Below are 23,189 nucleotides of genomic sequence, written 5' to 3'. Positions count from 1 at the left end.
GGTGAGGTGATGTTGCGATCTGGGAGTTGATGCAGGTACTGGGATGGTGGGGCTCAGCTTGGCACCATGCTATCATGCCATGCTGAGTATTAAAGACAAGGGAGGAAAGCTGCGAAGTCTGAGGCTTGATGTCTGTTCAAGAAAGCACGGGATTTAGACTATGCTGGAACCTGTGAATTGAATCAGATAACTCCTCCTGTCTCAGCAGCAGGTTATGCTAGCTCATCCGCTTGCTGGTGGACATATGTACAATTCGCCAGTCTGACGGAAGCCGCCAGTATGTTGTGAAAGCGATCCTCTACGGCTGAGTTCGTGCCATGCCACTGCTTGAGAGCCGGCCTCCCGTGAATGGTCCAACAGGTACCCGGCCACCGCCACTATCCGTCATTCTTCCCGCCACTGTCTGCTCGATACGGGCATCTACTCGGTCTTCTCGATATAGTTCTGTTGCGCGAAAAGGTATCCCTTGACCTTAGCATCCTTCAGCAACTCAAAGTATCGCTCTGCACACCATCAGTCAGCCAATACTCCCCTCAGAACAACTTGCGACAAGCCGAACAAAGCGGGCGGAGCTCCACATCCGCTAGAGCAATCACGCCCAGACAGTCCGACCCATATAAATACCATTGCGATATACGCATACCTCTCAAATGCCCACACTTCTCCAAATGATTCACGCCCTCGCGACGATAGCACTTGCCCATCTCATCCCGCACCAGCCGCGCCATCATGCTCCGCACCCACTGCTCTCTTATAATCGCATCCTGGGCGGCCTTGAGCGCCTGGTTGTCGTCGTAGTCGACGCCCTCGAAGGTCGGGGCGACCTTGGGCTTTTTGGCGAGGAAGGCTTCGGACTCGGGGGTCGGCATTGCGGCTGCGCGGCGCTTTGCGTGTGGAGAAATTCAGTCGCGAGTACGGGGATGGCTGTAGTGGGACGGCTGAGTGCGTCGTGGCCGTCAATGGGGTGATGTCGTGGTGGTGGTAGCTGGCGATGCTGGAGGGTTGGAGCTCCAATGACGGTCGCAGCGGATCCTGGCAGGCCAAGACCTGGCACGTGACTGAACCCTCCCGAGCACCGATCCCCATCCCTTCATCCCTTCCTTACTTCCTCCTCACATTCCATCACCTACACAGCAAACCCTCTATACCCCATCTCCCTGCCCATCTCCTTATCCCTCCCCCCCGGCTCCCTCAACGCCGCCACCACCGCATCCCCCACACCCCTCCACTCGCCCACCCAGCTCCCCAACGTCTCCCCCACCCCGCTCCACTCCGCGCCCCTCTCCCCAGGCCCCGGACTCGCATACCTAACCCTCCACCGCCCGTCCCGGAAGCGCACTTCGTGGCGCTCAGCCACGCGCTCGAGCAGCGCGTCGCGCGTGCGCTCGCACAGCGCGCAAGAGCGGTGCAGCTTGAGGGACTGGAAGGGGTGCGTTCGGAGGGCTAGGCAGGCGACGGCCGTGTGCGGTGGTGCTGTGTTTGGCCCGCATTCCATGCCCTCGAGCGCGGTATGCTTCTCTGCCTCCGCCTGCGGAAGCACACATGCCTCATCCCCAGCTTCCCTTTGCTGCTGCTTTAGCATCTCCCCTCTCTTACATTTCAACCTTGCGGCTGCGGCTGCGCAAGGGCGGACAGGCCGTAGCGAGGGCACCGCATGGCCGCAGCCCAAGAAGACGAAGAGGCGGTAATAGCACATTGCGCATACTCGTTTTGTAAAGTAAAGTGGTGTTTTGAACAGAAAAATGGCTTTGTCCCGGAAAATAGTGTTTTGAGAAAGACAGGGGCGTCGGAGACGTGGGCTTTATGTCTTGTCTTGTCGATGAATGTTCTTTGTCTGCGTTCGTCGTCACTTGTGAATGCCGGACTGCCTGCCTGCTATTCAAGGCTAGGGACTTGTGGGCTGCGTAATAGGGCTGAGGTATGGATGAGCAATCGGTTGCGAGCGTCACGTATGCACAGTTCGACCGTCACTGGCTTGGGTTGCGAACGTCCACGTGTGGAGTGGTTATTTCATGGCGTTCTGGGCCATTCACCCGCTAGTTGGGGGTTGCCCAGAATTTCACTAGACTGTAGGTAGACAGGAATTATTTTGCTATAGAACTACTTTTACATCTATATATGATGATTCTGCTAGATATGAATACGCCAAGCAGATTCGCCACCACATAATTTTACATCCCCATTACATTTCCGTACACTTGTTATGCACTCGTCTCCTTTTCCCGCTCTGCGGTGGCGCCATTCGCAGCTGCTTCGACATCCGCAGGCAAATCTCCCTTGCTCGCTCTCTTCCTTTTCTTTTCCGCCCTCTCAGCCTCCCTTTCTACCCTCTTCTGCTTCTCCACATCCAGGCCCGTCTTAGTTTCCTCGTGGTGCTTGTTGAGCACGTTCCGTGTAATTAGGAAGCTCACTGCTAGACCCACGGCCGCGAACGCCACGTAGATGATCCACATCGTGCTCAAAGAATCTGAAAATGCTTGGCGTGCCACCGCTCTCTCGTTATCGGGCAGGGATTGAATGAGCCGAACGTTGGCGCCGGCGGAGCCGCCTCCGAAGGCGGCAGCAGTCTGGGATCCGAGGCTTGCCTGTAACATGGGCTGCTTGGAAGCCATTTCGTTCTGAAAGACGACGGAGCCTATGACGATGGATATCGCTGAACCAAGGTTGCGTACGAAGCCGAACGTGGCTGTGGCCGTGGCAATGTCGCGTTTCTGCAGATTTGTCAGTGCTAGTCTCAACAAAACCTAAAGAGTGGACCCATGATACGCCGTGGCCCTACCAAGGGCCAACGTTGTATTGCCGATGAAGTGTGCCTGGGTAATACATACCGGAACGAGACTCTGTAGGGCAATGAGCGGTGACTGAAAGTTCGGTCCAACGCCGATGCCCGCGATAATTTGATAAATGATAATCTTTGCCCAAGACGAATTGGGCCCGAGATCAATGAGTAATCCGAAGCCGATTGTCATGAAGATCATACCGAACCAGATAGGAGGAAGATATTGTCCGGTCTTCCTAATGAAGATGCCAGTGAAGGCAGAGAGGAATGAAAGAGACAAGGCGGTGGGTAGAAGATAGACCCCTGAGAGGATCGGTGTAGCCCCAAGTACGGCTTGGAAGTAGAGTGGTAAGAAGTAGGAGCCCGAAATGAATACAAATGAGTGGAATAAACAGACTCCTAGTGCCGCAAGATTGGACCGCTTTGAGAAGAGATCAAGCGGCATGAGAGGATATGGGGCGAGGCGGTGCTCGACAAGAAAGAAGAGGCCGATGGTGACTACGCCGAAGACGATGAGGCAGATGACGGTTGCAGATTTCCACGGGAAAGTAACGCCGCCAAACTCGAGACCAAGGAGAAGCATAATGGTGCCGCCTACCATAGTGAGCGAGCCAAGCCAGTCGACCGCCTTGAGTCCCTTCCGCAAGGGCGTCTTGGGCGTGTGCAGGTCCAGGACGAAGAGGATGATGGCGAAGGCCAATCCGTCAAGCGGCAGGTTGAGATAAAAGCACCATCTCCAGCTAACTTTTTGGGTGAAGGCGCCTCCGACAACAGGACCTAGGGAAGACGCCAGTGCCCACACGCCTCCAATAATGCCGAAATATGCTCCCCTTTCTCTCATGGCAAACAGATCCGAGATGGCGATATTGACGAGGACAATGAGGCCTCCCCCTCCAATGCCTTGTATAACGCGGGCAGCGATGAGCATGTTCATGTTGACCGAGACGGCAGCAAGCAGCGAGCCGACGAAGAAAATGGCGTTCGTGATGAGCAGACATGGCTTCCTTCCAAAGATGTCTGACACTTTGCCCCATATTGGCGTGGCTGCCGAGTTTGCGATCAGGTAGGCGGACCCGACCCAAGTATATCCGGACGCGGAGTGGAAGTCTGCGGCGATGGTAGGGAGCGCGGTCGTTACGATGGTGATGTCCAGTGCCACGAGCAGCACAGCGATGCCCAGCGAGAGCATAATAAGGGCAATCTTGAGCTTGCTCCGCTGCGGCTTCGGCTCCTCTTGCACGGCGAGCGCTGGAGCTTGTGGTGCAGTGCCCTCCTCATTTTGCTCACCTCCTTCCATATCAACTGTCTGTCTAGACCCCTCCTCTTTTTCGGGACTGGAGCTGCTCGATGACGGGACCGGCGTGCCGATTTCCTTGTCCTGCACAGGATGCGCGCTCGGAGGCGTGCACGGTTTGCTCCGCGGAGCCGTGGTGTCGTCGCTGGGAGAGGTGGCCATCGTATCAATAATGCCAGAAAACAATGAGCGCAAGAAGAAGAGACCTTTTTGATGCTACATAATCCTAGCAGGGTCAGCAGCGGCTTGTACAATCTACATGATGACTCGATGAAGAGGCGCTCGGTTTCGGCGCGGGAAAAAGCCGATGTGCGAAGTGATTAGACTTGCGGGGCACATGGACGAGCCGCATGGAGATCTCCGAGGCCTCGGCCATCTCGCAACCGTCGATCATGAGGTCCCAGGAGCCAAAAGTGTCAAAGTTCAGTCTCGCGATGTTAAGATGGAAAGCGTGAGGTGGGGCGAAGGGGTGCCACGGTTTGAAGCTTGCTGCGCTTGGCTCCACCGTGGAGCCTATCAGGACCGACAGGCCGCTACGCTGTACTCTCGTGTCGATTAGATATGCTCAGGTCATGTCTTGCAGAGCGATAGTGGTGTTTGGACACCATCCTTCAAGAGCAAGAGTCTCCTGGCTCGCACTCAGGACCCTCGGAAATGGTACGAATCCGTGCGACACCGTTATTCTCTCGTACGAAGAGGAGGCAGCCATGTACTGTACGGTGTTTCGGCTGACCCAGCACAACACCTGTGCGACGACAACCTTGTCCTCACGCCTCGAGAAGATTGTTATGCCAACAACACGGAACGCCCAGATATATTCTGCTCTCACTCTAATGGGGGGAAAGAGTGCACCGTAGCATACCGTGCTTTGCGCATGGAACACTACCTTGCCTTTTCCGGACTGGTACATAGTATACATAGTGCTGGCGTCTTGCATGTCCTCGGTCGTGACGCTGTCCACAAGCCGTGCTTCCTTCAACCCCTCAATCGCAGCTCCTGGTAATACTTCCGGTAGTCGATGGCTTGCTTGAAGTCGTTGAATCGGCCGCCCAAGCCACAATACTCCTCGAACCAGAGCTCAACTTCCCGGAGCGAAGGGAACTGGGCGAGCTTGGGAACCTTGGAATGGCCAGGGTCCAAGGAGTATCGATCTTGGGTTTGGGCTCTTCGTTCACTGTCTCCAAGTATGTCGCACTTTCTTTCCACGGCAATTATAGAAATAGGACGAGTGGGAAGACGGAGATTTTTCAGTGTCTTGATATCGACGTGGTGTACTGTGGTATGCAGCAGCGCTGCAACTCAACCGGGGGGATGTGAACGGGGCCACGACACCGCTTGGTTAGACCAAAATTAAAAATTAAAAAGAAAGAAAGAAAAGAAGGGTGGTCGAAAAAGGATGGTATGCTAGCAGTCTTTGTATGTATTGCTAGATCGGAAGGAGCTGCCAAGCTGAGGCTGAAGGGCAGGATCGCCGGGCCGCGCCCTTGGCATTCATTATCACCGACTTCCTCCGTTGTGCACGCTAGGAGAATGGTGTATGCGGAACCCTCGTTCATCCGAGAAGTTACGAGGACTGTAAGCACGCATCAACCAGGAGTCTACTCGGTCCAATAGTCCAATAGGAATTGTGGGCTGGAAACGTGAGTTGGCGGGAGGGCTCCTGGGGCATGCTTTGTCAGGGACCAACCAACGCACACCGATGGTACGAAGATACACAGTACACTCCCAACGAAGATTGCCCATGTGAAGGGTTCGGCAGCCGTCTAGCTCACGTAACAGAAACAAGCACGCGTCTACAACAAGAGCTTTGACAGCACGATCATCAGTTCTTCCAATAAGGCGGCGGAGGAACGGTCGCGGCAGCGTCATTGCGCTAGTCTGATCGATCGATCGCTGATGAACGGTGTCGTCGAACCCAGATGTTATCAGTGCGCAGTTTCCCGATAGCCAAGTCTCAGATCTGGGGATAGAACGCGGAGGGTTTCGGTGGGGAGGCTCGTCATGGCGGAGGAGGGGGTTGGTGTTGAGAGACTAGGACGCGGCTAGTGCTCCGCGCATCGACGCTCGTCGAGTGGCATCGGGCCCTCAGCGCTGCAATCACAGCGCAGCTCTGTCGGCCTCCTTGGGGATTCCTTGGAGCTGATGGTAGGCGTCATCTGTGGCTTTATCAGAGCCCCTCTTTTCCCCGCAGCGACACGACGAACTGCAGCCGCGGTGTGCTGTGGGAGCCATGGACGAGGCGAGGCGTCGCACAGAGGCACAGGCGCAGAGATGCCGTCCCTGGAAATTTTCTAGCCGCCGCGGCCTTACAGCGCCCTAGGTACACGGGTGCAGCAGCAGCCACGCAGCCACGCGAGGCTGCTCTGATCTGCGCGGTCCAGGCTCTTTTCTGTTGGGACTGTGAATGCATTGCGCCGATCAGCCGAACGTAGCCACGCCGCAAGCCAGCGAACGGCTACCTGGAGCCTTTGTCGAAACGGCCGCACGCCGTCGGAGCGTCAGCGGCGAAGCGTCGAGTGTTTGTCGCTGGCCCTGCCGTCACCTTGGCTGGCGGCGCTTGTGTGTGTCGCCGCCGTCAACGGCGAGGGACGGCTCTCTTGGCCGCAGTGCTGGACCGCGGTCGACGAAAGCGTCCCGCACACTGTGAGCGTCCAGCGAGCAGGCAACCGACGGGCGGCGCAGCGCGATAAAGGCCCAGAGCGGGGATGCCGCGTTCGGAATAGCCCTGGAGCAATTCACTCTGGCCGCCCGCTAGCCCACGGCTCGAAGCTTTTCTGCCGTGGCCATAGCGCGCACCGAACTCCCACAAGGGCTGCATCTCAACGCCGCCGCGTGCCCGTTGCTCTCCCTCCTGCGCTCCCCACGCCCTGATAATAATATACTTTGCATCCCACGGCCGCCCTTGCTTCCACTCGCGCGGCCCAGCATTCCTGCGAGCCTGAGCACAACAACGCCCGCCCCCGCAGTTCCCCGTACTTAACGGCCATCGCCGCCACGGCCGCATGTCGAGACCGGACACCGAGGGCAATTCGTGGAGGGAGGAACCCGGCCGCTGAACAAAACACCACCTCCGCGCTGCTGAGCCATTGAGCCTGCGCGCGTCTCGCAATGGCTGAAGTGCTGCCCGCCATGGCGGACTCGCCGTCCTTCTCGCATGCCCCGCTCCGCTCCTCGACCTCGCACACCTCCTTCTTCGACTCGTCCGCCCTCTCCCCGCCGCGCCGCAGCAGCTACTCGTTCTCCGACCTGCGCGCCTCCTCGCTGAGCTCCTCGCAGACGTCGTCGCTCCAGTCCACCGCCGCCAGCAGCGTCTCGCTCAACACCAAATCCGACGACTCGAGCAGCGATGACGAAGAACTGATGCTCCCGGCGTACTCCGCCGGCGAGCAGCACAAGTATGACGCCGACGCACACGAGGCCCCGCCATCGAGTCCCCTACCAACCCCCGATCTCTCTACGCCCTCCGACGCCGAGGCTGCAGTTACATCCCCGGATCCATTGCCCATATCGGAGGACGACACAGCCGTCCGCGCGGAGCCCTCGCAGCATGTCGACTATCTCTCGCACGACTGGAAAGAGGAGGACATATGGTCGTCGTGGCGGCACATTGTCGAGCACCGCAGGGTCTACGGCGAGCGGTCGAGGTTAGAGAATGCGTCCTGGCGAACATGGGCCAAAACCCAATTTGGATTGAAGACCGTCACGCCCGATTCGCTGAACTGGTACGTTCCACTACTTTTTGATATCCTTGCTTTGCTTTGTCGATCGCCCCCCTGTGCCCACAACAACCGCTGTCTATACAGAACCGTTGCTAATTCGCCACCCAGGTTAAAGGATGTTGACGTGACCTGGCTCTATGGGCCTCTGCAACCGGCGACAAATCGGTCGTTCTCGCGGCAGAATTCAGAGCCCGCAAGCCGGCTGTCAAAGAGCAATTCCTTCCTCAACAAGAAACCAATTCTCAAGAAACGCAGCATGTCGGAAGTCATGCTGCAGAATTCCCTCTCCGCATCGTCCTTGGTGAAGCAGGCCGCAGCAGCAGTGCAAGCCCAACAGGCCACTGGTGTCACTCTCGAACGGCGGAGATCTCGGCCACTCATCGGCCGCGCATCTTCTGATTTCTCAGGTTCGTTTCCATCGAGGACCACAAGTCGGGATACCACCGACTGCTTCTCCTCCCAGTCAACTTCGGGCCTGCAAACGCCAGATCAATCAGAGAAAAGACACATTCGATTCGATGAGAAGGTCGAGCAGTGCATCGCCGTGGAATGCAAGGGCGAGGACGATGAGGACGAGGAAGACTACAACCACAACCCGTGGGCGAAATACCGGGACGATGATTCCTCGTCTGATGAGGGCGTGGTCATGATGAAGAAAGCGCGACGGAAACGACCTTTATCACGGACCAACTCACGCACTAGTATCAGCAGTGAGAGCAAAACAATCGCCAAGCTGCCTGCCACAACCCTAAAATACAGGACAGACTCTCCTGACATTGCCGACCAGCAGCCTTCCCATTCGCTAGGGTTCTGGCGATCCAGCCGATTGTCGCCGTCCCCGTCTCAAGAGACTCTCAGACCGTCTAATCCTTCCGCTAATTTTCTTCTACCCGACGATGACGACGACAGTCACTTTTCTTTCGATCCGTCCGGAACCTACAGTGTCAAGCGAGCAAGTACTCCCACTCCATCAGACCCATACTCGAGACGCCCTTCTACACCCCCGGCGGAATCATCAGAATCAGGGCTGCGACGAACGGCATCAGGCATGTTTATGCCGTTTGAGGACGAGGACGAGAATCCACCGCCGCCCGGCATAATAGGCCGGGTGGTGGATACGGTGAACACAGCACGAGACATAGCCCACGTGATATGGAATGTGGGGTGGAGAAGTTGAGAATAGCATTGCAATGTTTGGCGTTGGTTGGGTGTTTTTATAGCATTCTGTACGGCCCCGGTTACACACATATGGGTTTACGTGTCCCGGATGGGCACTGGGGCGGTATCTTCCCGAATGCTTCGATTGAAGCTACGGTTGCATCCTGGGTAGCGGTATGCCGTGGATACGTTCCGCTACCCCAAACGATACCGCAGTCTCGCTTTGGTGCCTTGCCATATGTGAAACGACATATCGTAGGCTGCTTTACATAGTAATGAGCACACGGTCTAATGTAATGGTACCTTGAGAAATACTCGATTCTTGCCTGATTCCAAAGGCATTACTTGCGGATGCGTGAAGATGTCCTGCACTAGACTCGAGACACTATAGCCCCGATTTTTGCTTAAGTGACTTAAGTTTCAAGTGCCCAAGAAGAGCCATTAACTGCATAATATCCTAACATCCTACAGCGAGCGTAACCAAGGTCCAATCTGCAGCTGACTGAACGGACCACGAGGAGACTCAGAGATCTAACGGATTGCCCTTTACACGGTCAATCCCGCAGCGCAATCATACAAGGGCAAGCGATGCAATGGCGGGGAATGACGCTCGTCTCAAGCTATTCGCCAACGTCGTGGATTGCCTATTCCGGAAGCCACGTGCGGGGATTTCCACCTGTGGGCGCTCGCTACCAGCCCTGGAGAAGGTCTCGGAGCACGCAGGCCACGCATGCAGCATGCTCCACCGGAAGTCTCAGACAAAGGGCCAGCGACGCAGAGCCTGAATCAAGCTTATGCTATGCTGAGCGGTGCTTTAGCTGAAGGCTGTTGAGGGGTGAGAGAACTTGTGAGATCGGCTTCAAGAGTGAAATGCAGAGGTGGATGGGTGAATGGGAATGTACCGGTGCAAGACGGAAGCGGTGCATATAGACCTATCTGGACAGACGGGTGAAGGCAGAGGCCAGTTGTCATTTATCGGGACGTCTTTCTCGAAGAATCGATGCGATGCTGGCGGCGCCGGGGCCGGTAGTGAAGCCGAGCAGGCGCGGGCCAATGAGCTTCCCCACTCCATTTCAAAGGGCCACATTGCACTTGCGGAAGCTCGCCGTTATATAATCCAATTCGACCTCCACACCCCTCGAACACCCATTCTCTCCCTCTGCACCCAACCCAAGTCCTCTGCTCTCCTCCCAGACAGCAGGCAAAGCACAATGCGTTTCGCAATTGGAGCCACAGCGCTGCTTGCTGCCGCCTTTGTGCGCGCAGACGACGAAGCAAGCTCCAGCTCCGCCGCCGACGTCGAGTCGTCCACGTCCTCTATCGCGAAGCCGACCTTTACCGTGAGTATCTAGATACATCCCGCATAATGCAAGCATTGGCTGACATTCGCTGTGATAGCCCACCAAGCTGAAGGCGCCCTTCCTCGAGCAGTTTACCGACGACTGGGAAACCCGCTGGAAGGTCTCACACGCGAAGAAAGACGACAAATCCACAGAGGAGGAGTGGGCCTACATTGGCAAATGGTCTGTCGAGGAGCCCTCCGTGCTGAAGGGCATGGAGGAGGACAAGGGCTTGGTGATCAAGGACCAGGCCGCCCATCACGCCATCTCGGCCAAATTCCCCAAGGCCATCAACAACAAGGGAAAGACCCTCGTTGTGCAGTATGAAGTCAAGCTGCAGAGTGAGCGACACCAGAACCCAGCTTTGAGCTTCAATGGCATACTGACGGCGTTGCAGACGGCTTGGAGTGTGGTGGAGCTTACATGAAGCTTCTCCAGGACAACAAGGCTCTTCACCAGGAGGAGTTCTCCAACAGCTCCCCGTACATTATTATGTTTGGTCCCGACAAGTGCGGTGCTACCAACAAGGTATGATTTTTACGCCGGCTGCTAGGTTTCCTCAAGCTAACTATTGCAGGTCCACTTCATTTTCCGCCACAGGAACCCTAAGACTGGCGAGTATGAGGAGAAGCACCTCAAGAACCCTCCGATGGCGCGTATTGTCAAGACCACCACCCTCTACACTCTTATTGTCAAGCCGGACAACAGCTTCGAGATCAAGATTGATGGCGAGTCCATCCGCAACGGCACCCTCCTTGAGGACTTCAGCCCCTCCGTCAACCCGGAGAAGGAGATTGATGACCCCAACGACAAGAAGCCTGAGGACTGGGTTGATGAGGCCCGCATTGCTGATCCGGAGGCGAAGAAGCCCGAGGATTGGGATGAGGATGCGCCGTTCGAGATCGTTGACGAAGAGGCCACCAAGCCCGATGACTGGCTTGAGGACGAGCCCACCACCATTCCTGACCCCGAGGCTGAGAAGCCAGAGGACTGGGATGACGAGGAAGACGGTGACTGGATCCCCCCGCAGGTTCCCAATCCCAAGTGCGATGAGGTTTCTGGCTGCGGCAAGTGGGAGCCTCCCATGAAGAAGAACCCCGACTACAAGGGCAAGTGGACTGCACCATTCATCGACAACCCTGCCTACAAGGGTGTTTGGGCTCCTCGCAAGATCAAGAACCCCGACTACTTTGAGGACAAGACCCCGTCCAAGTTTGAGCCCATGGGCGCTGTAAGTCTGGCAACTCCCTATACAGAGATTTAAATTGACGTAGTAACAGATTGGCTTCGAAATCTGGACCATGCAGAACGACATCCTCTTCGACAACATCTACATTGGCCACTCCGAGGCTGACGCTGAGGCGCTCAAGAAGGAGACTTTCGATCTGAAGATCACTGCTGAGAAGGCCGAGGAGGAGGCTAGCAAGCCCAAGACTCCCGACACTCCGAAGTCGCCGTCTGACCTCGTCTTCAAGGACGACCCTGTCCTCTACATCAAGGAGAAGACCAACCTCTTCATTGAGATTGCCAAGCGTGATCCCGTGGAGGCTATTAAGTTCGTCCCAGAGGTTGCCGGTGGGATTGGTGTCATCGCGGTTACCGTCATTGCGCTCCTTGTCTCCACCCTCGTTGGAGGTGGTGCCGCTCCGTCCAAGGAGCAGGTCAAGGCTCAGGCAAAGAAGGCTAAGGATGCTACGGTTGATGCAAAGGACAAGGCGGCGGAGGCGGTCAGCAGCGGTGCTGAGAAGGCACAGGCTGAGGTTAACAAGCGCTCCACGCGCTCCGCTGCTTCGTAGATGGGAAGCCTCGATTGTCGGACTGAGCAGGGGACGTGCAAAATGATAGAGAATGGTCAATACCACAAAAGGGCCCCAGTCGATTTCTGTTCTGGAGGGACGCCCAAGGGTTCCACATATTCCGCGGTTTGGATTTCAGGTAGTCAGATGTTTCTCTGGGGTACACGGCGCTACAAGTGTATAATATGGCCTTGGCCGCGAGAATGAAATGATGAATTCACCTTGCCCTTGCTTTGCGAGGTCGCGGAGTGGCGGAAGGCTCCTGGTGTCGGAATAACCTTCAACTTCAGAACGTGTGGGGCATGCAACAAGCTGTGAAAGATGGCAACAATTATATTCGCCTCTATTCATCACTTTTCTACGGATATGTCTTCGGTGTATTTGTCAGAAAGTACACAGTTGGATGAGCAAACGCTGCACACGCTTGACTCTAGAGCTCTAAAGGCGCGGATATCCGAAGCGTTCAGCACCGGTATCGCGGGGTTCAGTTCCCCTCGGCAGGTCCTCGGTCGGCAACAGGGCTGTCAAAGGAGCATGTTTTCCGGACATAAAGCGCCCTAAGCCGCACATCTCCTGCGGCCGTGGCAACTTCATTTCTACGTTGTTTTGTACGGGCCCCAAATCCTCCCGCAGCGGGCTCTGTCCTTTCCAATTGCTTAATCTATACCCTCTTTTCTGTGCTGCTCGGCAGTTGCACTTCCCCACACCCGCAATGGCCTCCCGCCATGCTCTCCGCGGCATTGCGACTTTAGCCACTCGCACCTCAGCTCCTCGCGTTGCTCCCCTCTGCGCCGCCAGAATGTCGTCGCCATACAGTGCAAGCCAGACTGCCGTAAGGCGGCTGCATGCCACCGCCCAGCACCTCAGGCCGGCCGCCGCTGCCGCCGCGCAGGCGTATCCCACGAGCCACGAGCGCATCGAGTCGCCGCCCGACACGCAGAACTTCCTGGACAACCAGTTTGTGGCCTCGAAGGCTACGCAATGGATAGAGCTCCACGACCCGGCGACGAACAACCTGGTGACGCGCGTGCCGCAGAGCACCGATGCGGAGCTCGGAGCCGCGGTGGACAGCGCCGAGAAGGCGTTCAAGACGTGGAGGTTCACAAGCCTGCTCCACAGGCAGCAGATAATGTTTAAATACGTGCAGCTCATCCGCGAGAACTGGGATCGGCTGGCGGCCAGCATCACGCTGGAGCAGGGCAAGACCTTTGGCGATGCGAGGGGCGATGTGCTGCGTGGTTTGCAGGTTGCGGAGACGGCCTGCGGTATCACGACCCAGATGACCGGCGAGGTGCTGGAGGTGGCTAAGGATATGGAGACTCGAAGCTACAGGGAGCCATTGGGCGTCGTGGCTGCCATTTGCCCGTTCAGTAGGTAGAGACGTTTGATTGAGTGATACTTGGCTAACGGCTACGCCAGACTTCCCGGCCATGATTCCCCTCTGGTGCATCCCCATTGCTACCGTCACTGGCAACACGATCGTCATCAAGCCCTCCGAGCGTGACCCGGGAGCCTGCATGATTCTGGCCGAGCTCGCTGCGGAGGCCGGATTCCCTCCTGGCGTCGTCAACATCGTCCACGGTTCCGCAAAGACTGTGGACTTTATCCTCGACGAGCCGCGCATCAGGGCCATAAGCTTTGTCGGAAGCAACAAGGCGGGAGAGTACATCTACACCCGAGGCTCGGCCAATGGCAAGCGTGTCCAGGCCAACCTGGGTGCGAAGAACCATGCCGCCGTTCTGCCAGACTGCAACAAGAATCACGCATTGAACGCCATTGCTGGTGCTGCTTTCGGTGCTGCCGGACAGCGATGCATGGCATTGAGCACTCTTGTCATGGTTGGCGAGACCAAGGAGTGGGTGGCGGAGATTGCTGAGCGCGCGAAGGCGATCAAGATGGACGGCGGTTTCGAGGAGGGAGCTGATCTTGGCCCGGTGATCAGCCCTCAGTCGAAGAAGAGGATCGAGGACCTTATCGCCAGTGCCGAAGAGGAGGGTGCTACGATCCTCCTCGACGGTCGCGGGCAGAAGCCGGAGAAGTACCCCAATGGCAACTGGGTGAGCGCTTTGTGAACAGCCATCGAGGCTCTTTGCTAATGTTGGCTAGGTCGGCCCCACCATCATTGCCAACGTCAAGCCCCATATGAAGTGCTACAAGGAGGAGATCTTTGGCCCCGTCCTCGTCTGCTTGAACGTCGATACAATTGATGAGGCAATTGATATGATCAACGCCAACGAGTATGGCAACGGCACTGCCATCTTCACCCGCTCTGGGGCCACTGCCGGTCGCTTCCAGCGCGAGATTGAGGCCGGCCAGGTCGGCATCAACGTCCCCATCCCTGTCCCAGTGAGTATATCTCCACCATGATAATCCATACTCGTCGCTGATTGTACCCAGCTTCCCATGTTCTCGTTCACCGGTAACAAGAAGTCGATTGCTGGCGGCGGCGCCAACACCTTCTACGGCAAGCCGGGGCTCAACTTCTACACGCAGCAGAAGACGGTGACGAGCCTGTGGCGGAGCGAGGACGCGGTTGCGAGCAAGGCGTCTGTGAACATGCCGACGCACAGCTAGAGAGCGGGTCGAGATGCGGTGGGCAAATTGGAGTATCTGGCAGACAGGTAGCAGGACCAGCGTACCTCTTCAATGTAGATAATGTTCCCATCGTCAAATTGGCATCGTAGATCTCGTGTTCTCGTACTCCATCGTTTTGCGTACTGTTGGGCGCAACATGGAAAAGGCATGGCCGGAGTCAGATCAATATATCGCGTTTAAAATGCCACAGTGCATGGATTGTGCATGCCAACGCCCAGGTGATACACGACCCACCTTGCCTGCTCGCTTCGGAACAGACTGAAACGCGAGGCGCCGCCAGATCATCAGCCCCATCCAGCCTGCAGAGAAAAGTGGCTTTTGGCGGCCTGCGCACAAGGCTGGTAAACGTCTTTTTGAACGGCGCTGATGTCATAGTTGGTGGAGTGCGTCCGCGACACCAAGCTGATGTCTGGGACTGTTCCTATTTTTTTTTTCTGGGTTACACCCGCAGCTGGGAGGAGCTAGGTATGGGCCAAGCTAGAGAGGTGTGTTTTCCTGATTCGGCAATCTACCTGCATGCGCTGCGGCGAGTACGAGTTCGCAGCTATTGATTGGAACTTCGCGCCGGGGAAACCGGTCTTTTTCCTAGCTCTGCGACGGTGATTGCTGGATTTCGGGGGTATAGTGAAGCTGAGGGTGCCGTGTGGCCGGCTTGGAGGTTGGAGAATGGAGAATTGAGGGGTGGCTGGCGCGCAACAAGAAAATGGCTGGCTGCGGCAGCATCCGGGCAATGCCGCATTCAGACACTATTTTTGCTGGAAGGGGAGTCGTTGGCGGGCGGGATGTGCGACATTGTGGCGATGCTTCCGCGCGTCTCAGCATCGTAGATATGTGGAGTGACGTTGACAACACCGGCGGATATTCATCAGAGTACTCACTCCCTTGATCTGCCCTGTCTCCACCCTCACAGTATTGCGATATTCTCTGCAGCTTCTTCGATTGTCTGAGCGCCCCACGGTTCCGGCGCTCCGTGTTTCGTGTATCCTTGGTGCATTTCTCTTCCGGCAGATCGTCGCCCATTGGCCCCGGTCCGGTTCCACTCCACGCCGTCGCACGCCGGATGACGAGTCTTGTGAAGCCCAGAGCTGCTCAACAACACCAACGCTTCACCTCCTCCCGCGGCTCGCTGCACTCTTTGCTGACCTCTTCTCCCCGCCCCGTCGCTCGTTCCCGCCGTCGCTTCCACTCTGCGTCCGCCTGTTTGTCTTCCTCTGCGACTTTCACCCCCAAACTCCGGACCCGGTCTTATCTCTAATTTCGCTAGCAACCTACCATTACTCCTGCACAACCTCCCCCGGACCCACGCCGGGACCACTTCGCAGCTTGAACGGCACCAACGGCTGCGATCGCTGCGGACACTACGCCGCGTCCGTCATTAGCATCTCTACCAGCCGCCCTGTTTCACCGTCAATCCCCTAGATAACAGGACGCCATGTCCGCCGCCATGGAGCAACCCCAACAACAGAACCGTCCGCGGTCCAAGTCGACCTTCAGCTTCAAGAGCGACAATTCCCGCCACTCCGCCGGCCACGAGAGGAGCTCGAGCTACGGCGAGAACAAACCCCACCTGCACGCCGCCACCAAGGCCGACCCGAATGCTGCCATGAACGAATCTCAGCCAAGTATGAAGCGCCGGAAATGCGGCACCTGCGATGGCCCTCTTTGCTGACATTTAGCAGTCGCCGCTGCGCTCGAGAAGCCCACGCTGCAGTCGCTGCGCTCGTTCCAGCACACTGATATAAACGGAAACCCCATTGGTATGCCTGTGCGACCGAAATGTGGCCTTTTGAATCCTGACACGCCGCAGCCGAGCCCGATCTCTCTAATCCTACGCGCTCGCGATGGGAGCGCCCGCTCGACACTATCCGCTCGTTCGAGGCCGCCATCGATAACGAATACAGGCGCAGGGCGCACACGGTGCGGGCTGGTACGTTGGGCGATAGTCGCGGTGGATAAGCTTGTGCTGATGAGATTGCGTAGATCAGTCTGAGGTTATGAGCGGCTATGGAAGTCGCAGGAGCAGCTACTATGGAGGTTAGTACAAAAATTTCATGTTTCGTGTTTCTTGGGATGGCAGTCGTTACAGATTTTTGCGGGCGTTTGCAGGCGTTGGGGGCAGGGAGTGGGTGGAAGTGTCTGGGACATGTGCAGTCCCAATGGGTGGTGTCATTGGAGTGGTGCCCGACAACGTTTCTCGGATCCGCTTGACGGATCATATTGACTCTTGATTTAGGTGCCAATGACCAGAACCGCTTCTCCCAGGTCAGCGGCTACTATGGCAATCGGCAAGCCGCTCGAGATAGTTATATGGACAATGGCCACGGCCAGGGCGGTCCAGTTGGGCCCGTTGGAGGACCTCCCCGAACACGGTACAGCCGCATGCAATCCGACCCAGGATGGAATCGCTACAGCCACGGCTATAACAACGGAAGCAATGGGAACAACGTGTATCCCCAGCAAGGCTACCAGCAGTCGCGAGACACTGTGAATACCAACGGATCGAACGGCAGCCAGAGCGATCCCTATAGCGACCCAAACAGCGACAACAGCTCCGTTGAGCGCGCAACGCCGGTAACGAGGCCGGCGCCGGACCTTGGTGAGCAATACGGATTCCAGGGTTTTGGAGGAGGTCCAATTCTTGAAGAGTATGCCCCTGGAACAGGCCCCTCGAACAACGACTATCCCCCACCGCAAGCCAATGGCCCCAACGGATACGGCCCACCTCCCGTTCCCGCAAAGGGTGGCCCACTGCCGCCGGCGCACGGTGTTCCAATCAGGCTCGGCAAGTCGAATGGGGCGCCTCCAGTCAACGGTGATGGCAGACCCAACATGCTGTCCCGCCAGAGCACGGACAAGAGGCGGAGTTGGTTCAAGAGGCGGTTCAGCAAAGACTAGATGAAGAAGGATATGGCGGTTATACGGATCATCTCGGGGGCGTTATAGGAGGTACCAATTTCTCAAGCTTCCATCATCTGAGTGCTTGCTTAAGAAATATGGGCGAGGGGGGCTTTCTATGGTTCTGGTGTTGAAGGACGGCCGGCGCACTTTGAGACGAATCGGCATACCGCCCATATGTCACGATGACGAAGGGATATAGGCTGCGAGCCTTGCGGGAGGGTTATCACTACCCCCGGCCGTGCTTAAGCGCGACCGGGGTCGGTGGGAGTCATGGGAGTTTGGGAACTTCAGAATCGATGGCAAGAGGCCGATATGTCACTCCTTATACCCCGAATTGCAATCATAGAGCGAAGTATCCAAGCATGCATGAACTTATGTAGTAATCCATAATGGAGTGTGGAATACATGTGAGGAATGGTCGTACCGCAGGTCTGACGTGCTACATTGACTTCTTGCTTCGCTCTTCTTCCTCCAGCCGCTCCGACTGGTCCTCCTTCATGGCCACGACGACGTAGGCAATCAGGACCACGTTCGCCATAACGGCCGCCAGTGCACCTGCATATGTGGAGTTGCCTAGTCTAGTGTTAGTGCATGTGTTCTCATATCCACAAGAGCAGTGAACATACCGTTGAAGACGTATTTCAGCGTGAAGAAATAACTACCAATTGGCAGTGTGATCATGGCGAATGTGAAGCTTAGCAGCTTCCAGATGACCGATCTGTTGAGTACAACGTGAGCTATACATAAGGCATGAAGCTTGGGGGAGAAGGACGCACGCGGGCACGGCCGGCGTGATGTTCGATGGCTCCGAGGCGCCTTTGCTGTCGGCGTCGAGGTAGGTTTTCTCGTTGCTGACGATTCGGCGGGTTGTCATGTTGGCGGGGGTGGATGGGCTGGTTCCTGGATCGGGAACGGGTGGTAGGCTGACGGTAGTGAATGCTCGTGTGAGATAAGCTCCGGCCCGTGCTTTGGCGATTTCACTTTACGCGGTCTTGTCGCGTCGGTCGTTCTTTTTTCCCCCGCCACAGTCGACTCCCTCTTTATCACCAGCGGCGCCCACGAAACGCAACAATGCAACTGGCTTTGTCGAGACACAACCGCCTTTGTTTGTCCCGCTGAGGCCATTGTCGATTTAAATTGCGCCCGATCACCGCTCAACTCGCTGGCAAACTCCCCCATCTACTGCCATCTCACAATGTACCGACCCGACCCCATCATGTCGTCCTCGCCTTCGCGTCCACGCGGTCAGTCCGACAGCGCGGACGAGCTCGCCGGCGAATTCGTCACGCAGCCTACCCAACCACTCTATGCCACCCACTCACCCTTTTTCGCCGCTCCCAGGACGACGCAACCCACGCAGATGCTTACACCGCGGGCGAACCGGACATACAATCCGTCGCAAGTCCAAGTCGCGCGCTCGTCGCCCGCGAGTGACCGAGGGTACTCCCCAGCAGTGTCCCAGTCGCAGCGCCAGTTTATCAATGCAATGGCACCGCCCGGCACCTCATGGCGCCTCCCGAAGCCTGTTGCGCGCCCGCCCGCGATTGACCTGACTTTTTCCGACGACCCGCCCGTCGAACCCGATTCCGAAGAGGAGGATGCATACAGGGGCTCTAACATAGTTCCTTCCAAGATCGAAACTCAGCCGCGGACTTTGCGTGTCGAGGAGACGCCCCAGAAGCCGGCGTTCGACATGTCTGGCTACGTCTACGCTGCCATTCCCCGAAAGCGTCCCGCGGACGCATACATGCCTAGCACTCCGCCTCGAGAGAAGAAGCCGAGGCCATTGCCCCGACAGACCGGCCCGTCGCGCGCCGTGGCCGTCGATTTGACTCAGGACGAGGACTTGACCATCGAGGATATCCCGGATCTGGGCTTGCAGCACAAGGTGCGGAGGATTCAGGCTGTATTTCCTCGGAAGACTGTGAAGCATATGTATGAGGCGCTCATGAAGAAGAAGGGCAATTTCGATGATACCATGAGCTACCTCGCCGAAGAGACCTCGGATGACGAGCTGCTTCGCACCCCGTCAGAGATTGCGGCGCTGAGACAGTCGCCCCAGCGCGTTGTTGAGCCGAAGAAGACGGCCCAGCGAACTCTCAATGCGCCTGTCAAGAGCTTGCAGGAGAGGTATTCGAAGACGTACCAGACGTATCAAACTCCCAGCGCTACGGAGAGCCCGGAACATCCCAGGAGGAAAGGCCGACTTATTCGTGGTCGACGCAACCGTTCCCCCTCGCCTCAGCCGACGCCTCAGCGCCCGCAGAAGAAGGACGTACTGCCACAGAGCGGGGACGAAGCCATTGAAATCCTGTCTGACACTGTCTCCGAAGCCGAAGCCTCGAATGAGGAAGTCTTCGACGAAGGCAGTTTGCTCGGCTTCTTCAACACTTGCTCTGTGGAGGCCATGGTGGATCTGTCTGGCCACAAAACGGACGACGTCCGCGCGGTCCTGGAACAACGCCCGTTCAAGTCCCTGGATGCAGTTGAGAAGATCCACGTAGACTCTCAAAAGGCGGCAAAGGGTAACAAGAAGGGTCGCAAGCCCAAGTATACGTTTGGTCAGAGGCTGGTCGAAGCTGCGAGGGACATGTGGAGCGCCTACGAAGGCATCGATAACGTTGTTAAGCAATGCGAACTTCGCGGGAAGCCCATGGTGGCCACAATGGCTCGCTGGGGTATCGATCTCTCTGGTGCTTCAACGGAAGGTGAGGTCGGCGTTACAAGCCTCGACAACCGCAGCGATGCCGGCTCTGCTCGCGACTCTGGATATCAGAGTCCGCGCAGCGCCCACGGGAGCGATACTGACGGAGATGGCTTGCGCGAGATCTCGCAGCGAGCGTTTGTGGGCAAGCTGAAGGGAAAACAAAGGCTTTTGAAGAAGCCTGCTATCATGAACGACGACATTGAGCTCAAGGATTATCAGGTCGTGGGTCTAAACTGGCTGAATCTCCTTTGGACAAATGGGATATCCGGTATCTTGGCCGACGATATGGGGCTGGGCAAGACTTGTCAGGTCATTGCTTTCCTGTCTCATTTGAAGGAAACACGCCAACCGGGTCCTCATGTGATCATCGTTCCAGGGTCAACTCTGGAGAACTGGGCTCGCGAATTCGAGCATTTCTCTGACCGGATCAACATCGAGGTGTACTACGGACGGCAACCGGAACGCCTTGCGAAGCAGGAAGACATCCTAGAGGGTGTTGCTAATGGGCACATCGATGTGGTCTTGACTACCTATGACCTCGCTTTCAAGAAGGAGGACAACGCTTTTCTGCGGAAGTGTAGGCCGCAGATGTGCATCTTCGACGAAGGCCATGTTCTTCGCAACTCCAACACACAGCGCTACCGGAGCCTGATGCGCATCAACGCGAAGTGCCGCCTGCTCCTTACCGGTACACCGCTCCAGAACAGTCTTCAGGAGCTTTTGTCGATCCTTGCCTTCCTCATGCCTGATATCTTCCAGGGCGAGCTGATCAAAGAATACGTGTCGATTGCTTTCAAGCACAAGGCCAAGGTCAACGAGAGCGATACCCACGGCACGCTCTTGTCCACGCAGCGTATCCATCGGGCCCGCTCGATGATGACTCCTTTCATCCTGCGACGGAAAAAGGCTCAGGTTCTCAAGCATCTACCGAAGAAGACATGCCGCGTGGAGTATTGTGAACTCACTCCCACGCAAAAGAAGCTGTACGATCAGCAACTCGAGGATCAGCGCAAGGTGCTTCTCGATCGCGCTGCCGGGATCCAGTCGAAGGAGCAGACAAACGTCATGATGAAGCTGCGCCAGGCGGCCATTCACCCGCTACTCTTCCGCGAACGCTACGATGACGACAAGATCCGCAAGATGTCCAAGGCTTGTCTAAAAGAAGAGCGATTCAGGAACAGCGATCCTGACATCGTTTTCGAGGAGCTTCAACTGTACCAGGACTATCAGTGCCATGACCTGGCACGCAAGTACCCCAAGGCGCTCGGCAAGTTTGAGCTCCAGCACAAAGAGTGGATGGATTCGGGCAAGGTGTCCAAGCTCGTCGAACTCCTCAAGAAGTTCAAGGAGAACGGCGACCGCACGCTCGTCTTCTCGCAGTTCACCTCCGTCATGGATATCCTGCAGTGGGTGCTAGACGACCTAGACATCGGCTATTTCCGCCTCGACGGCCAGACCCCGATCGACCAGCGCCAGCAGATGCTCGACGAGTTCTACAAAGACGACTCGATCCCCGTGTTCATGCTGAGCACCAAGTCCGGCGGCGCAGGCATCAATCTGGCCTGCGCAAACAAGGTCATCATCTTCGACTCCTCCTTCAACCCGCAAGACGACATCCAAGCCGAGAACCGCGCCCACCGCGTCGGCCAGACGCGCCCCGTCGAAGTCGTCCGCCTCGTCACTAGCGGCACCGTCGAGGAGCAGATCCACGCCCTCGGCATCAGCAAGCTCGAGCTGGACAAGCTGGTGTCTGGGGAGGAAGCCGCCGAGGGCGGCGCGAAGAAGGCGGATAAGCTGAGCGCGGCGGAGGAGAGGGGGCTTGAGGCCGTGGAGCAGATGATGATGGCGCAGCTGGAGGGTCCGGGGAAGGCGGATGTGAAGGATCAGTTTTTGAACGGCTTGAAGCGGGCGGGTTTGGATATGAGTGCGGCTTGAACGGACCTTTTGGGGGTTTCGGGGACGGCTCTGGCCTTGGTCTTGGTCTTGGATGTTGAGTACCGGAGCGAGTCGAATTTCTATAGAGGCATATGGATCATTTCCATGATCTGGCATGGTATGGTATGGTATAGTATGGCGTTGCGAAAGAGGAAGTCTTCGCGTTTGCGTCGAGAAAAATGGCTTGTTATTGGCTACTTACCTTACCTACCTATCTGTTGCATTGCATTGCATTGCGTTTTTGCAGTATCATTTGCCGGCGCGCATAGCGTTGGTGTAGGCGTTGGATTATATTAGAGCTGGCTGGATACCTAGCTATCTAAATCTTTACTTCCTTTGTTCTTTTCTTTCTTTGCAGTTATTGGGGATGGTTTGGGAGGGATGGTTTGGTTAGGAAAGGGCGGTTTGAAAGGGTGGGAGTGTGAGTGTGAGTGTGGGAGTTAGGTATGCGGTAGATATTGGTTGAATTTTAGATTATAGACCGCGGAGAGTTAAGGTTCGCGTTCTTGGAATGTGTGCAGTGTGCGGTGTGCGGGATTGGGAGAGCAGGGAGGACTTGGGGTTGGTTGGTTGGTTTTTGAAACGGGGGTATATAGGATAGGACAAGGCTATTAGGACACGTGCAGGAGGTTCTGTTCCGTTCCGTTCCATTCTGCCCTGCGTAGCATGGAATGGAATGGAATATGTCAGACACTTCCTGGCCGCGTTATCGCGTTCGCAGCGACGCCGACGTCCTTCTGCCATCCGATGCACTCCCCTCCAATGACGTCGCGAAAAGATCCGCTTAGGAGGACGGGGAAGTATCGCAGAGCCCGGGATGCGTTGGTTTACTGTAGTTTGACAGACGGCGCCAAAGTCGTTAGTCTGCGCTTCCGCCGTGGCTGGGCTTCAACTTCGCTCGAGAGGGGACGCGCGGGTTGCGCGTATTCCTAGCGGGAACCACGTCGGCGAAATAGCTCTGTCGTGAG

General features: G+C 56.7%; 10 protein-coding genes across 10 annotated transcripts; 6 read left to right on the top strand and 4 right to left on the bottom strand.

Annotated features, from left to right (window-relative positions):
- Positions 1-52: 52 nt before the first annotated feature.
- BU26DRAFT_209296 (NADH-ubiquinone oxidoreductase 12 kDa subunit mitochondrial precursor) lies at positions 53-1,002 on the bottom strand. Its single transcript, XM_033820625.1, has 2 exons — positions 644-1,002; positions 53-503 (listed from the first exon to the last, which is right to left on the bottom strand). The coding sequence occupies exons 1-2, from the start codon at positions 867-869 to the stop codon at positions 421-423; spliced, it is 309 nt and encodes a 102-aa protein (XP_033687789.1). The 5' UTR covers positions 870-1,002; the 3' UTR covers positions 53-420.
- Positions 1,003-1,126: 124 nt separating this feature from the next.
- Positions 1,127-1,696, bottom strand: BU26DRAFT_560138 (uncharacterized protein; the record flags this gene model as incomplete). The annotated part of the gene is made up of 1 exon (XM_033832770.1): positions 1,127-1,696. One exon carries the CDS (start codon positions 1,694-1,696, stop codon positions 1,127-1,129), a length of 570 nt encoding a protein of 189 aa, XP_033687788.1.
- A 252-nt stretch (positions 1,697-1,948) lies between these two features.
- BU26DRAFT_587436 (multidrug resistance protein fnx1) lies at positions 1,949-4,235 on the bottom strand (the record flags this gene model as incomplete). Its single annotated transcript, XM_033834685.1, has 2 exons — positions 1,949-2,711; positions 2,829-4,235. The coding sequence occupies 2 exons, from the start codon at positions 4,233-4,235 to the stop codon at positions 2,202-2,204; spliced, it is 1,917 nt and encodes a 638-aa protein (XP_033687787.1). The 3' UTR covers positions 1,949-2,201.
- A 776-nt stretch (positions 4,236-5,011) lies between these two features.
- Positions 5,012-5,499, top strand: BU26DRAFT_209379 (uncharacterized protein). Its single transcript, XM_033820626.1, has one exon. It carries the CDS (start codon positions 5,092-5,094, stop codon positions 5,425-5,427), a length of 336 nt encoding a protein of 111 aa, XP_033687786.1. The 5' UTR covers positions 5,012-5,091; the 3' UTR covers positions 5,428-5,499.
- Positions 5,500-7,202: 1,703 nt separating this feature from the next.
- On the top strand, positions 7,203-8,969 carry BU26DRAFT_419702 (uncharacterized protein; the record flags this gene model as incomplete). Its single annotated transcript, XM_033823319.1, has 2 exons — positions 7,203-7,795; positions 7,901-8,969. The coding sequence occupies 2 exons, from the start codon at positions 7,203-7,205 to the stop codon at positions 8,967-8,969; spliced, it is 1,662 nt and encodes a 553-aa protein (XP_033687785.1).
- A 1,138-nt stretch (positions 8,970-10,107) lies between these two features.
- BU26DRAFT_515228 (calnexin-like protein) lies at positions 10,108-12,281 on the top strand. The gene is made up of 5 exons (XM_033828016.1): positions 10,108-10,290; positions 10,349-10,631; positions 10,688-10,818; positions 10,868-11,521; positions 11,571-12,281. Exons 1-5 carry the CDS (start codon positions 10,162-10,164, stop codon positions 12,084-12,086), a joined length of 1,713 nt encoding a protein of 570 aa, XP_033687784.1. The 5' UTR covers positions 10,108-10,161; the 3' UTR covers positions 12,087-12,281.
- A 604-nt stretch (positions 12,282-12,885) lies between these two features.
- On the top strand, positions 12,886-14,660 carry BU26DRAFT_420001 (Methylmalonate-semialdehyde dehydrogenase; the record flags this gene model as incomplete). The annotated part of the gene is made up of 4 exons (XM_033823337.1): positions 12,886-13,456; positions 13,506-14,143; positions 14,193-14,432; positions 14,484-14,660. The coding sequence occupies 4 exons, from the start codon at positions 12,886-12,888 to the stop codon at positions 14,658-14,660; spliced, it is 1,626 nt and encodes a 541-aa protein (XP_033687783.1).
- A 1,247-nt stretch (positions 14,661-15,907) lies between these two features.
- On the top strand, positions 15,908-17,669 carry BU26DRAFT_209068 (uncharacterized protein). The gene is made up of 5 exons (XM_033820623.1): positions 15,908-16,303; positions 16,361-16,438; positions 16,489-16,608; positions 16,662-16,715; positions 16,915-17,669. Exons 1-5 carry the CDS (start codon positions 16,114-16,116, stop codon positions 17,574-17,576), a joined length of 1,104 nt encoding a protein of 367 aa, XP_033687782.1. The 5' UTR covers positions 15,908-16,113; the 3' UTR covers positions 17,577-17,669.
- Positions 17,670-17,907: 238 nt separating this feature from the next.
- On the bottom strand, positions 17,908-18,517 carry BU26DRAFT_476467 (vacuolar ATPase assembly integral membrane protein VMA21). Its single transcript, XM_033825569.1, has 3 exons — positions 18,356-18,517; positions 18,206-18,297; positions 17,908-18,152 (listed from the first exon to the last, which is right to left on the bottom strand). The coding sequence occupies exons 1-3, from the start codon at positions 18,451-18,453 to the stop codon at positions 18,019-18,021; spliced, it is 324 nt and encodes a 107-aa protein (XP_033687781.1). The 5' UTR covers positions 18,454-18,517; the 3' UTR covers positions 17,908-18,018.
- Positions 18,518-18,795: 278 nt separating this feature from the next.
- Positions 18,796-22,221, top strand: BU26DRAFT_560131 (uncharacterized protein; the record flags this gene model as incomplete). The annotated part of the gene is made up of 1 exon (XM_033832769.1): positions 18,796-22,221. One exon carries the CDS (start codon positions 18,796-18,798, stop codon positions 22,219-22,221), a length of 3,426 nt encoding a protein of 1,141 aa, XP_033687780.1.
- Between the last annotated feature and the right edge of the window lie 968 nt (positions 22,222-23,189).

This window comes from Trematosphaeria pertusa, assembly GCF_010094035.1.
Source record: "Trematosphaeria pertusa strain CBS 122368 unplaced genomic scaffold BU26scaffold_3, whole genome shotgun sequence".
In the NCBI taxonomy this organism is placed as follows: domain Eukaryota; kingdom Fungi; phylum Ascomycota; class Dothideomycetes; order Pleosporales; family Trematosphaeriaceae; genus Trematosphaeria; species Trematosphaeria pertusa.
The sequence above is the reverse complement of the archived record's forward strand: the minus strand, read 5'-3'. Positions and strand labels throughout refer to the sequence as shown.